Here is a 12,680-nt window from a genome sequence, read left to right on the forward strand (position 1 = left end):
GAAACACTGGAGCAAACAGCACAGGGAGCAAAAACTTTTTGCTGGCTCTTTGCTGCTTAGTACAGGCACACAGTATCGCCATAATCATTTAAATCAGTGCCTTAGAGGCTTGCATGCTGTCAGTAGATCAACAACAATTGCAAAAATTCTTTGCTGTAATTATGATCGGCTATGAAAGGTAAGGGTTTATGGTGCCAGAACTTGTTAGACGTGGAATGGGGTGATCATTTTGCTAGATCAAAATCATTATTGGTCCTTTGGCTGCAAAATCTTATGTAAAGTGGAAAACAGTTGCCTCCATTACCCATCAGGCAATGGGCATGCCTTAGTCTGACAACGAAGCATGTTACACTGACCAAATGTCGACTCCCTCAAGCACGGCTACGGCGCTTGTACCATTCTGCACAATTTGTTTCATTCTGCTTCTGCAATTGATCCCAGCATGCAAATTGATCCTCAGGCAAAAACCCCATACAGTAGCTGGCCAACTGTACCACACTCAATAAAGCACTTTTGCACAGCGCAATATGCAGCATGCCGCACTGGTTACTAAGTAATTCAGCATAGGTGATGCTGAAAATGTCAATAATTAAAAAATCTGTATAAAAACAATCGTATAACAATCGTATCAAACTTATTCAAAAGCTTCCAAAACAAAGCTTACATCAAGAGATTTCTGGCTGCAGAGGCCGTCGCTTTAAGACAGCTTTCAGCAGATAATTTACAGTCTAATGTACTTATCTTAGAAAAGAATAACAGTGCACTGTATCTAACAAGGAAACATTTCATTCCAGTTCCACCAAATCGAGTGAGTTCCAGACGTACTCTCGTAAACTAAGCGAAAAGGTCTTTTTTGTGTCCAACCCCCTTTTTTCGCCCTTGGCTTTCTTCTTCGTGCCTGTTCAATGCCTGACCACATAAACAATCCCAGTTCTGTGATTAGGCCTTCCGTATCCCTGACAGCATAGCTCTCCACTGGCCAGGGCGAAGCCACAAGCCTAGGCTGCCAGCTCCACTTTTTGTTTGCGCTTTGAGCCAGAGACGTGTGGTCTTCCACGGGAGGGATGCAAAGCCCTGGGCAGCAGTTCTGGGAGCCAGACTGGCTACTGGCTAATGTCATCACTGCAGCCTTACTGCACTGAGTAAGCAATAGCATACTAGTCCAAACAGTGGCACTAGCACTAAAAAGAACTTCCAACAAATGGATGGGAAAACAAGAAGTATAAATTTTAGGTGTTAATTAGGTTTTCCTATTATAGTGGCAAAGGGGTGGGGCGTGAAAACGAGCAAAATGAGGTAAAAAAAAACAAAAACAAAGAAGTCTCATGAATTGTGAGCAGGCAGGAGAATACAGAGACTAGTTAACGTATAATTCAGTCCTATTGGATTAACAGGCGTGTAATAGAGAGATAAACACCATAACTGCAATAAATAATCAATGAGCAGCCCCTTTGCTTCAAACCCCAGCTTGAACATTACCATCGAAAACAAAGTGGCTGCAGCCAAGAAAATCAGCATATCAATGGCACATGCCACAACAACACTGGCCTCGGGTTTACTCCAAAGATCACGCTAGATAAACCCCAAATAACAGAGAAATTAACAAATGCTTGACATTTGCTCAACATCCATTATTCTGACACTTCTTCAGAATTTCAAAAGGCTGAGTGCATGCTTAATCAACATTCATATTCCCCAAGCGAGCCACTGGCACCATATTGCAGCCCGCCTCAGTGTTGATGAAAACGGCACATTAGGGCCCGTTTTGAAAACGTTCAGGGACTGTGTGGAGATGTGGAGAAAAAAAAAAAAAAAAAAAAGACACTGCACACTTTCTCTTTAAAGCGCATCCAAGACCGGAGCATCTGCACAGATCCATTCTCTCCATACTTCACCCGGCCCGCTCTCCAAACTCGACAGACATATGCAAAATGAGCTGAATGGCATTATAAAGAGGGAGTAATCATTACACCCAAATTCATTCATGGCGCTGTGCAGAGGGCCGATGGAGGCCTCCCTCTCCTGGGACAAAGGCCGGGGGGAAATGACAGTGGTCCCACATGATCCCAGTCAGCCAGGCAAGGTCTCCAAGAGCCTGTTTTAATTTCCAATTCTAATATGAAGCAGGGAGAGAAAAGGCCCGGGACTGATGTCACATCCCGCCACTGGCCCATCACGCCCCCCGCTCCAGTCTCATTGTAGAGGGGGCGCAGACACTAGGCAGGACAGGCCGCCCAGGCAGGAGGTATGCTGGATTTGCATGTCCCTCCATTGTGAGCAGGGGGAAAAGTGACAGCACCGTGTCCAATTCTTTTCCCTTCAGAACAGCTCGAGCCCGGCAGGAGAGGCCAGGCTGACAGATGACTCCCAACATCTGTGTTACGTGAGCGATACAGATGAGGGACTTTGCATCCCCCTCGCAGCCAAACTCATACCCCACTAGACACGGCTCAGGCACCCAGTGGAAACTAGCTTTAAATGACCAGTTCCTGCATACTGGTTTTAAACAGGCTCAACCGTTGATTTATTTATAGGTCAATACAGTAATGCAATTATTTACAATGTAGTTTATCACAACACACAAAAAGTGTGTTAGGGTTTTAATAATTCAGTGGATCACAGTGACTAGCATGTATGTTTGTGCTGTGTGCACTAGCTTGGGGCTGGCATAGTCGCCAATTGCAACAATTCTAATGTTGCAGTTATGCATCAGGGCATGGTATTCAGAATTTCTGCGAAGTTGAAAATTCGCCAAAGCAGATCAAACTCTCTAGAAACTCTCAAGCTGAGTTCTAGGCAAAGTTTAATTTCAGATGCTTTGAGAGACCCCTACAATCTGTAAATGTGTTCCAACGTATTACTCCTCAAATGCATTCAACTTCAGAGCAGCAAATTTACAGCATTTGACATATCAGAAATATAAAAAAAGGTCCTGAAGGTAGAGAAAGAGATATTCTTTCATTAAGTTCATGTGGGCACATATTACAGCTTTGTTCAACATGGATCGAGGCTTGAGGAGTGTGACAAGTCTGGGAGATTGGAGGGATTCTGTGATATGATTCTGCGAGCATGGCATTCCCAGCAGGGACAGCCCGCATGAGGACCGATGAAGGACAGAACTCCCTGTTCCCTAGACCCCCAAAAACACAGGCAGGCTGCCTGTCTCCACTCCAGCATTGACTAAGGCCCTGGGCTTGCAGTGGAGGGGGCTGCTAGGCGCTGGGAAAGGGAGGTGGGGTGGGGGATCGCCGTGCCTCAACGCATGCTAAGAGATGATGGATGGCCTAGTCGATATGTTATGTCTTAAGAGCCTGATTTCCTGCCAGTCCAATCACTAACCCTCCAGAGTCCGGCTCAGCTGATTGGACAAGCAGAATAATTTCGCAGGCTGTGAAAACATTACCGCCATACCCGTCTGTCAGGTTCTTAGATGGCGTTCAGGTTTGTAAAACCAGGGCCTCGCTGAGATTCTTTACACGCAGGAAATATGAACAATAATAGCAGGACGAATCAAAGCTACTAAAACAAGCATTTGTTGCCATGTACAATAATCCAAGCAAAGAACTGAGTGTGTGTTTTTTTTAAGCAATCATAAGGAAAATACTGAACAAACATGAATGACATTATAGTTTAGAACAACTGCCCTACACACAATTTATTATTAAATACATAAATAAAAAAGAAACTTTAATCCATGAAAATTAGGTCATACATCAGGGTAGTCCATGAGGACAATGGGATATATATAAAAAAAAGTGGCTAGGGGATCAGCCTAGCACATATCATATTCTATAAAACGCTGACGCCAATAACAAAGGCATGTTCAAGGTAGGCTGTGTATCCCTTAGGGACCCAGTGTGCCTTATTCTAGCAGTGATTACAGCACTATGAAACTAGGAAGCTCCCAATTCATGCGAGTCTCTAAGTGACCTCTAAAGGAACAGGGGCTGCCTCAGTGGCCTTGGGGGATTACACGTGTTACATTCAATAAAGAGCAGTCCCTCATTGTCAAAGAGACACACAAACAAAGCCATTAACCCTAGCTTATACAATGCATCCGCAATACAGATAGTGTAGTAAAGCAATACATAAAAAACATGAACTACAAGGACATGCCGTTTATATTTCTAGTCACATTCTTGCACAAGATGAAAACTAAAAAGTGACCATTGACAAGTCAGATTGATGGGAAAAATGAGAGCGTACCCAAGAATAGTCTTAGACATGTAACAAAATTCTAATGATACAACAACATAAATTAGATATGAACGGTTACTGTATGTGTCTCTCATACATATTTACTAACCATGTAAAACCTGAATTGTTTTTTTACACTGAAAAAGCATTACTATATACTACAAAGTACTTACAAAGCACGTAAAGTTATACAGCAGTCTGCAAGTTTCTATAATGATGAAGTACTTGTTTTGAACAGAAAAGTATTTTTAATCTTTTTTTCCCAACAAAACAACTATTTTGTGTGAATTATTTATTTGGATGATTAAAACCAACAAAATAAGTAAGCTATTAATCACAGATGATGCTGTTTGTTCAATTATGCAACCATGAAATATTAAGGTAGGGGGTGTTCACACTCTGTCCTGAAGGTGTGTTTAAGCAGAAAAAGTACTGAATAGTGCTGCACTCTGTCCCCCAAAACAGAAAGTGAATACCCCAGAGCTGAAGACTGACTCAAGGCAAATCACTAATACACCAGCCCTGGACTTTGGACCAAATAGTCTTGTTTTCTCCATTACTTCAGCACACTGTCTTGTTATAATCACACACATCAAAAGCTTTTTTTTCCCCTTCAATGTCAGTATGCTAAATCTTGCCAAGTTTGATGTTGCATCAGTTAATCAATTATTATTCAACGAAGAAAGGATTGCCTGGACCTTGTAGCACATTCATTTGGATTACACAACTTTAACGCTGTCACTGTGGATTATATCAGCAATGTAGTCTCTTGATGAATAACCCATGTTTTCTTTTTGTTTCCCAAACTCTAAAAGTTGGCTTGACTGAACAGTAACCTACTACACAGAGCCAAAACTTCCACTGCCCATCTAGCAGAAACACCATGGTATTTCTGTTGGACAGCCAATGGACATTTTTGAATAGAAGATATTCTCAAATGAATTACGACAATATGTCCACAAGGTTTATTCCTAGAAACTGTTACAAAAGATCATGGCTTTATTTTCTATGCTTTGTATTTTGACGTTTGAGCGGGAGAACATTTTCAGCAGGTATTTAGCTCGGTGTATCAGCAGAAAACATGAAAGGCATAAAGCTAACAGACTATATAACAGTGGTTTAACAAAGCCATGTTTGGAAAAGTAAACTTTGCATTACCATCAGATATCCATGCACACAGAAGAAGTTAACAAGATTAGGTACACTGTGTCAAAATTGAATACATCAATCTATGCAGGTTAACAAGCCAGACTTCTGCTTACTATCATAAAGTGTGGTGGGTTTCAACACTCAACATGGACAAGAATCGCCTAGTTGGAAAAGAAAGAGTTTCTCATGCAAAACGAAAAACCACAAACTACAATTTTTTTTCAATCGGAGTGGAAGATGGATGAAACGGCGTTGTAACTCTAAGGTGCAAGTCATTAGATTGTCCCTCTTATCCAGTCCCTAAAGAAGCACATTCTGCAGCAGTCTGGCAACACACTGTGTTTTTGCAGTATGGGGAAAACAATGAAGGAATTCCACAGGTGATAAGTGGTTCGGTGTCTATTTCCCTTGGTGGCGTCATCTGACCATCTAGTCAACTGAAGGTCACTAAAATATTTCAACAACACATGAATTTAAAAATTATGTCAGTAAACCCATTTTAAAAACACATAGTGGCACACACTTCAAGTTAACATCAGCCATTTACTGCAAGCTAACCACAGTTGTGGTTAGATGTTTACATACCCTAATCACATGACATGTATGTCTTTGAATGAATTTCTTTGAATGGTGGAACACAGGGTCAAAAATAAACTTAAAAAAAAAAATTGATCTTCCAACCTATATATAAGTTTAATGGTCAGATAAGAATATTTGAGTTGTTTGGCAGCAATGGCAAGAAGTGGAGGAGTTTAGGTGAGGCACTCAACCCCAAGAACACTACCAACTGCTAAGCATGGTGGTGGTGGCATCTGTAGTGTGGAGACTGTTTTGCTGCCAGTGAAACTGGTACATTGCACAAGATAAACTAAACAATGAACAATAAAGGAGGAGGACTACCTCAGAAATCTTCAGCATGACCTTTAACCATCAGTTATGTGGATGAAATCTGACAACTTAGTGTTCCAACAGGAATGTATAAAGAAATAAGAAAAGGAGAAAGCAGGCTAACTTGATACTATGAACTATTCCATCTAGTGCCGAATAGCCCCCTCTGAGGAAGCGGCAATACTCTGTAGTGTGTAAATTAAGCGAGAGAGAGAGAGAGAGAGAGAGAGAGAGAGAGAGAGAGAGATGGGGACAAACAAGACTACAGCTACCATAGTGATACTGCTTAACCACTACAATACCACGCAAAACCAGCAGGTTAAGGTTGCCAGATTTATCCTAATAACAAAATTATATAAATATATATACACACACATTATATAAATAGTATTTTCCGCGCCACTGTATGCCACAAACCGCCACAGTTCCGCTACATCTCTATTCTCTATGCATAATTTTGTTGATTTCAGAACTCCCCAATCCAATAAATAAATACATACATGCATGTATTTTTTTCCTATTCAAAATTAAGGTGGTGAAGCCATTGTGACATTCAAGTGTAAACCTCTGACCACAACCAGGCATATCTGAATAAACAGTATTAAAATGCAACTGTACTGTAAACCACATGTGTTTGTAGCCAAGTAGGTCATATATGAACAGGGTATTTTAGCATTTCTGGAGTCTGTCTCAATGAAAACGTATATATTATAATATATTTAAAACTGTAAGTGAAAATATCTTTGAGCTTAATCTATATCAGATGGTGCATGTACCTCTGAGAGTGAAGCTTCTGAAACTGAGACTGCAAAATATGTCCTAAATCTGAGCCATCTTTGAGGGGTGCCAATGAGAGAGTCATCTGAGCTGCATGGACTGGTCCAGGGCCTTGTGGATCTTTTTGTTACTGGAAAATGCAATGAAGCATCATTTGGGATGATGTTAGTGTTTAAACACACTTTTGAAGCTAAGCAGGAGTGCACTGCACAAAGACTAAAAACTGCCAAATGTGAAAGTATTCAGACCACACTTTCAACCAGCAATCATATATTTGTATACAGATGCAACAAACAACAAGCAATGGAGATAATACTTCAGCTGACTGACATTGACACTATTCCTGTTTTCTAAAGCCTCAGATGATCCTGAAACCTTTTACTTTATTCACATCAATGCATCTGAAGGTACTTTCTAGGCATCCTGATCCGAATAATGATTTGTGTTAATGTTTTTTATGGATTTTCAACATCTACAGGAGCACATGCTGCTCACAGAAGTAGTCTAGACGTTACTCGACTCAAACAAGCTACCAGTCAACATACAAGACTCGGTAACGGTATAAACAGACAGTTCGTCTCATGAAGCATGTATGATGGTTCTTGTCAGCAATGCTTTACTCACAAACAACAGAACAGTGTTCCTGGTGCAGAGTACAACAATAGGTTAAACAGCACTGTTAGTCTGAACACACTGTATACCCAACACTGAATAAAAAGGTTTCATACAGATTTATCTCCAATTTTCCAAAACTGTAAGTTTTTAATTGACAGTAATGTAGAGGTAACACTTTCCAGACAGCGAGATTACTAGTGCAGCATGAGATTGTAAAAACTGACATTGCAATATAATTATTTTAATAATATCTGATATATATTGCAATATAAAATATATATATATTTTCACCAAATTTCACCAAAAGTCAATGATCCAACATTTCATAATATTGATAATGCACTCAGTGTATCCAAGATTGAAGTGAAATAAATGATATTGGGCAGATATAAACTGTCTCTGGTAGAGAAGTTTTTTTTTTGTTTTGTTTTTTTGTATAAGCAGCAAAAAAGTTGAAGCATAACATGTTTGTTATAAACTGACATTGCACATCTTGGGATGTGACTACTGTGCATGTGCACATTGCAATGGTGCTAAAACGCTATATTGTGCAGCCCTCCTAATTACTGCATGTGAATTGTTAGAATAAGTGCAACGCTTTGGTATTACTATGTTCACACCAACAATAACAGTTCAATATTGGCCAAAAGCCCTATTCAGATGGGATTTATATGGGCAGATAGGGTAATGTAATTATTACCAGATTTCTCAGTGATTTTAGTCCTGTCAGTTATTTTTAGACTGAACACTCCAGTGTCAGCCAAGATTCCAGCATCATTTGCCCTCTTTAAAATGAGTCAGATCATATTAATCCTATGCAAATTGTCGTGAAAACTCCATCATATCCTGTGGAAAAAGTTTTTCACGGGTTATCTTAAATATGGATACACAGATACCCCTGGTCGTTCTCCAACCCTTATACTTGCAACGCTTCTGGTAGCTTTAGACAAGTGACTGTGTAGCATAACCTATAGCCTAAATGTGTGTTATGAACATAGCTGCTGATTTTCAAACAAAAATTACATGATTACTACAAGTAGGTTATAAGACTATAACCACATTTGTTTGGGAGATGACAGAAATGCATAATTTGAGCAGCCCCTCCCATCTCAGTCATTTATGTAAAGATTTCTTATTCTGTGTGAATTAGTCATAAATCTGACAGATGTCCTATAGTAAAATTATATAATCCACCTCTCTATATAAACCTAATCCCATCCAAATAGGGATCAAGACATCTTGTCTAAGCAAGATAGTATCATACAAATAGCACGTATGCTACTGATGGTCAAACTAAGGCTTGGTTCACAGATTCTCATGTAAATGTTTTGGCAACTCCTGCAATACCACAGACACCACCTCAGCCTTAAGAGAAAGAGAGGTCACTCATTCTAAACATTTGCCAGAAATTAAGAGAATGAGATTAGAAGAAATATATTCAATATATTTCTTCTGACTATTCAATATAGTCAATATTAGCAAGGCAGAAACGTATGTTTGTAAAGTTTAGTGGATTGTGAAGAGGGGATATTGTATGTTGAAGTTAAGTTTAGGTGTACATACCATAGTGACTATAAATGGATGTATCACTATTGCACTTCTTTTTATTTTCACAGGCCAAGATCATTGTTGGGCTTTTAAGTACATGTAAACATAGTAAATGTTAAAGACCAATGTCTTGGCCAACATTTTACAGTTAACCTGATGCTGATACAATGAGGCTGCTATATATGATAACTATTACCAAACATTTGCTGATATTTCTGATATACATTCCCGTTACCCTGAGTCTATACCAGCACAGAACACCGCAGAACTGAGCATCCTTTGGCATCATGCAGACATGAGTGAGCGTAGTTAACTGTGCACTTACTTGGGGAATCTGTCCTTCAGAATCTTCATACATTGGCGAGTGGGCCGAAGCTGCTCAACGAATTTTGCTATTGTTTTGTACTCCGCCCTGCAAAGCTTCATCCTTTAAAGAAACAGGAAAAAGATTCAGTCACAATAATGCACATACAATAAACAACAACTCACACTGCCATATAAATCAGCATTAATACAAATTATATCATACATTCACACAGCACTGTGCTACTATTCAGCAAATTACATTCCAGGTCAAAGAGGTTTGAAGTATGTGAGATAAATGAGGCACTGAATCTAATGTCCCTTCTACTAGGACACAAACATCTATAAGGGTCAGTGCAGCCTGTGTTCTCAGATCTAAGATGGGCAATTCAGGGATCCTACTCGTTTTAGCATTTCTAGGGCTTTTCCCAGACATTTTCCATTTAGACTTCATTGGTTTTGGTTTTATGCACATGGTTACTGTACTGTACTGCTCACCACTCACTACTATATGTTTTTTTCTCATTGATTTTAGAACTGCCCTTGAAGATAGACAGGTGAAGTTGCAAGTTTTAAAACTTCGTATATCTGTCACCAAATTGGGAGCAAGTGACATGCAGCTATCCTCAATATAGCTGACGAATGCTCGCTAGCAACAAAGTCATTCATAAATTACAAAGATTTGCATAATGAGTAGTGACGCATGTATCTGTTCATAACATTTATCATGGTAAGACAGGATGATACACTATGTCCAAATATATGTGGACACTTACACAGGCGTGCAAATGCACGCGCACACACACACACACACACACACACACACACACACACACACACACACACACACACACACCTTGTCTACTTCCTGTAAAGAAGTACTACTGATAGAATAGGACCCTCTGGAGCAGATAAACACGAACCTACTGACACCATGCCTAATTCCAGGCAGGGCTAGAGGGGTACAGAGCCTCCCCAGCACAGAGCTCCATCCAATACTTTTGGGATGAGGTGGGGTGGTGATCAACCTTAACTCACTAACGCTCTTGTCGCTGGATGCAATCAAATCCTTACAGTAATGCTCCAAAATCTAGTAGAGCGTCTTCCCTGCACAGTAGGGATAGTTACTCCAACAAAGTGGTTTTTGAATATTCTTGATTTGGGAAGAAACAATAAATGAGCAGGTGACCCCATACTTTTTTTTTTTTTCATATCGTGTAGCTGTCCACATCAGCGCAGTATTACAAACTAAAATAAACAGAGCACCAGTACCTAAAATGCAATCTCAGTAGATCAACAGCTCAAACTTTTCAGGTGCTCACTAATATTTCCAGGGCATTTTTTAGCAGTTCTCATTTCCCAGGAGTTTCCATGAGTGGAAAAATAGTTTTCGCATTTCCAGGTTTTCCTGATTTTTAGAAAACGTGTGAATACTGGCTATTGTGCACATGTAAACAATGTGTACGTAAAAGAGTTTCTTGAGACTACAGCCTCACAATTAATGTACTGCTAGTAAATAAATAAACTAATGCATAATATTATGTACAAAGTAAAATTAATAATTAAAAACAAAAAATTAAACATCCCAGCCAGCTTCACATTCATTCACACAGTGTTGTGCTACGTTAGAAACAAAGAAAGCATGAATGCCATACAGTAAACTCTAAAGGTCAATATGACTACCTTACAGCAATTTACCCTCAAATGAATGAATGAATGAATGAATGAATGAATGAGGCACACTGTCCCTTTAACCTGCGACAGACACCTCTTCACTCTGACTGTCAGGCTGAGGAGAATTAAGGGGTAAAGAAGCTCACTAGGTTGAAGTTATGCGAACTGGACAGTCTTCCTACCACGTAATTATTGCTTTACAGTGCCCGCAGGATATCTCCATATGTGGTATAACTACACCATAAACAGCCTTACTACCCGTTTGGGATTCCCACCCTATATAAACACACAGCACTGACTAGCAGCTCTGCTAACAACACACAGCGCTAAACCAAGCAACAGACAGCAGCAAACGCACGCAGCTTATGCGTCTATGTACCTTTAGCACCTTTAAATCAACCTTATGTGAGTTTTATGTTCTGAATTCCGCTCCAGAAACACAGCGTTGGGTTAAATCGTAGCCGCTGCCGAAAATCGCTCCACCAGCTTCCTGCTTCTCTCCCGCGAACAAGTTGAAAGGCGGGCGTCACAAAAAAGTCCACCGCTGATTGGCTAGACTTGTGTGATTTGAGTATGGCTGAATCTGATTGGATGGGAAAGTGAACTCATAACAAGCTTTGGCAAACGTGGGAAACAGCGTGTAAATCCTTTCATATGGACGGTCTGCTCTTTTTAAACATGTGATACATTTAAAACTGTGGAAAATCTCCCCTCCTTGGTGCCAAGTACAGTTTCGTGTAAGGGATATTTAAAATTGCTGTCATTTTTTATTGTCTTTCTTCCTTTATAGCTAATACTGTTTGTTTGATGGAGGAGAAAGCTGAGTTCTCCACGTCTTCTCAACTTTATCGTCATAAAGCAATTTCTTTCAGATTAATGCTTGTTTTTAACAGTAATATTATTCTTTTTGTTATAATAATATATTTTACTGTGCTAAAGCCCTTACTATGTGTGTTTTCTCCCGTGTGTGTGTGTGTGTGTGTGTGTGTGTGTGTGTGTGTGTGTGTTTGTGTTTGTGTGACACAGTCAGTCATGAGGCAAGTAGCCTGACTGAACCCTGGATACCAGCCACTGTGAGCTTGAGTTATAGATGAATGCATGACTGTCTAAGGTAGGGTGGTGTACTTCTCACTTTTGCTTACTCTTACAATTCAGAGACTGTAATTCAGAAATTCTGCTCATTACTAAAATTATTCAAATGCATGGCAAATACTGGCAAACTATTCAGATCCTCCGCATTTAACAAAGCTGTGGTGCCCTTTACACACCAGGCAGTGATAAAAGCATTGTACTGTAGTACTGGGGGGCAGGAGCAGGGCCGCAAAACATATAATAATAATAATAATAATAATAATGCAATCTAGATTCATTATCCAGTTCAGTTTGACTCTCTAGAGTACTAAATCTACACACATATATACACATTCTACGGATACATTAAAAAAAAGTAATTGATGTAAGTCTATCTATGACAGGATTTTTGCAGATTGTGTTATTATACTATTGTTTCCACGTTTGTAGTAGCTGCC

The 12,680-nt window shown here is 39.8% G+C and overlaps 1 protein-coding gene and 1 long non-coding RNA gene across 2 annotated transcripts in view; one reads left to right on the forward strand and one right to left on the reverse strand.

Annotated features, from left to right (window-relative positions):
- Positions 1–11,638, reverse strand: part of cdin1 (CDAN1 interacting nuclease 1) — a 69,660-nt gene extending 58,022 nt beyond the window's left edge. Inside the window, exons 1-2 of the mRNA XM_072690309.1 lie at positions 11,531–11,638; positions 9,500–9,601 (exon numbers count right to left, since the gene is read on the reverse strand). Coding sequence (XP_072546410.1) covers positions 9,500–9,600 — 101 coding nt within the window. The 5' untranslated portion in view covers position 9,601; positions 11,531–11,638. The remainder of the gene's footprint in view (positions 1–9,499; positions 9,602–11,530) is intronic.
- Positions 11,639–11,873: 235 nt separating this feature from the next.
- The window catches only part of LOC140564598 (uncharacterized), a 34,372-nt gene continuing 33,565 nt past the window's right edge, over positions 11,874–12,680 (forward strand). Inside the window, exons 1-2 of the long non-coding RNA XR_011980538.1 lie at positions 11,874–11,888; positions 12,178–12,262. This is a non-coding gene — a long non-coding RNA (uncharacterized lncRNA). The remainder of the gene's footprint in view (positions 11,889–12,177; positions 12,263–12,680) is intronic.

Source organism: Salminus brasiliensis, chromosome 10 (assembly GCF_030463535.1).
Source record: "Salminus brasiliensis chromosome 10, fSalBra1.hap2, whole genome shotgun sequence".
NCBI classification, from domain to species: Eukaryota; Metazoa; Chordata; class Actinopteri; order Characiformes; family Bryconidae; genus Salminus; species Salminus brasiliensis.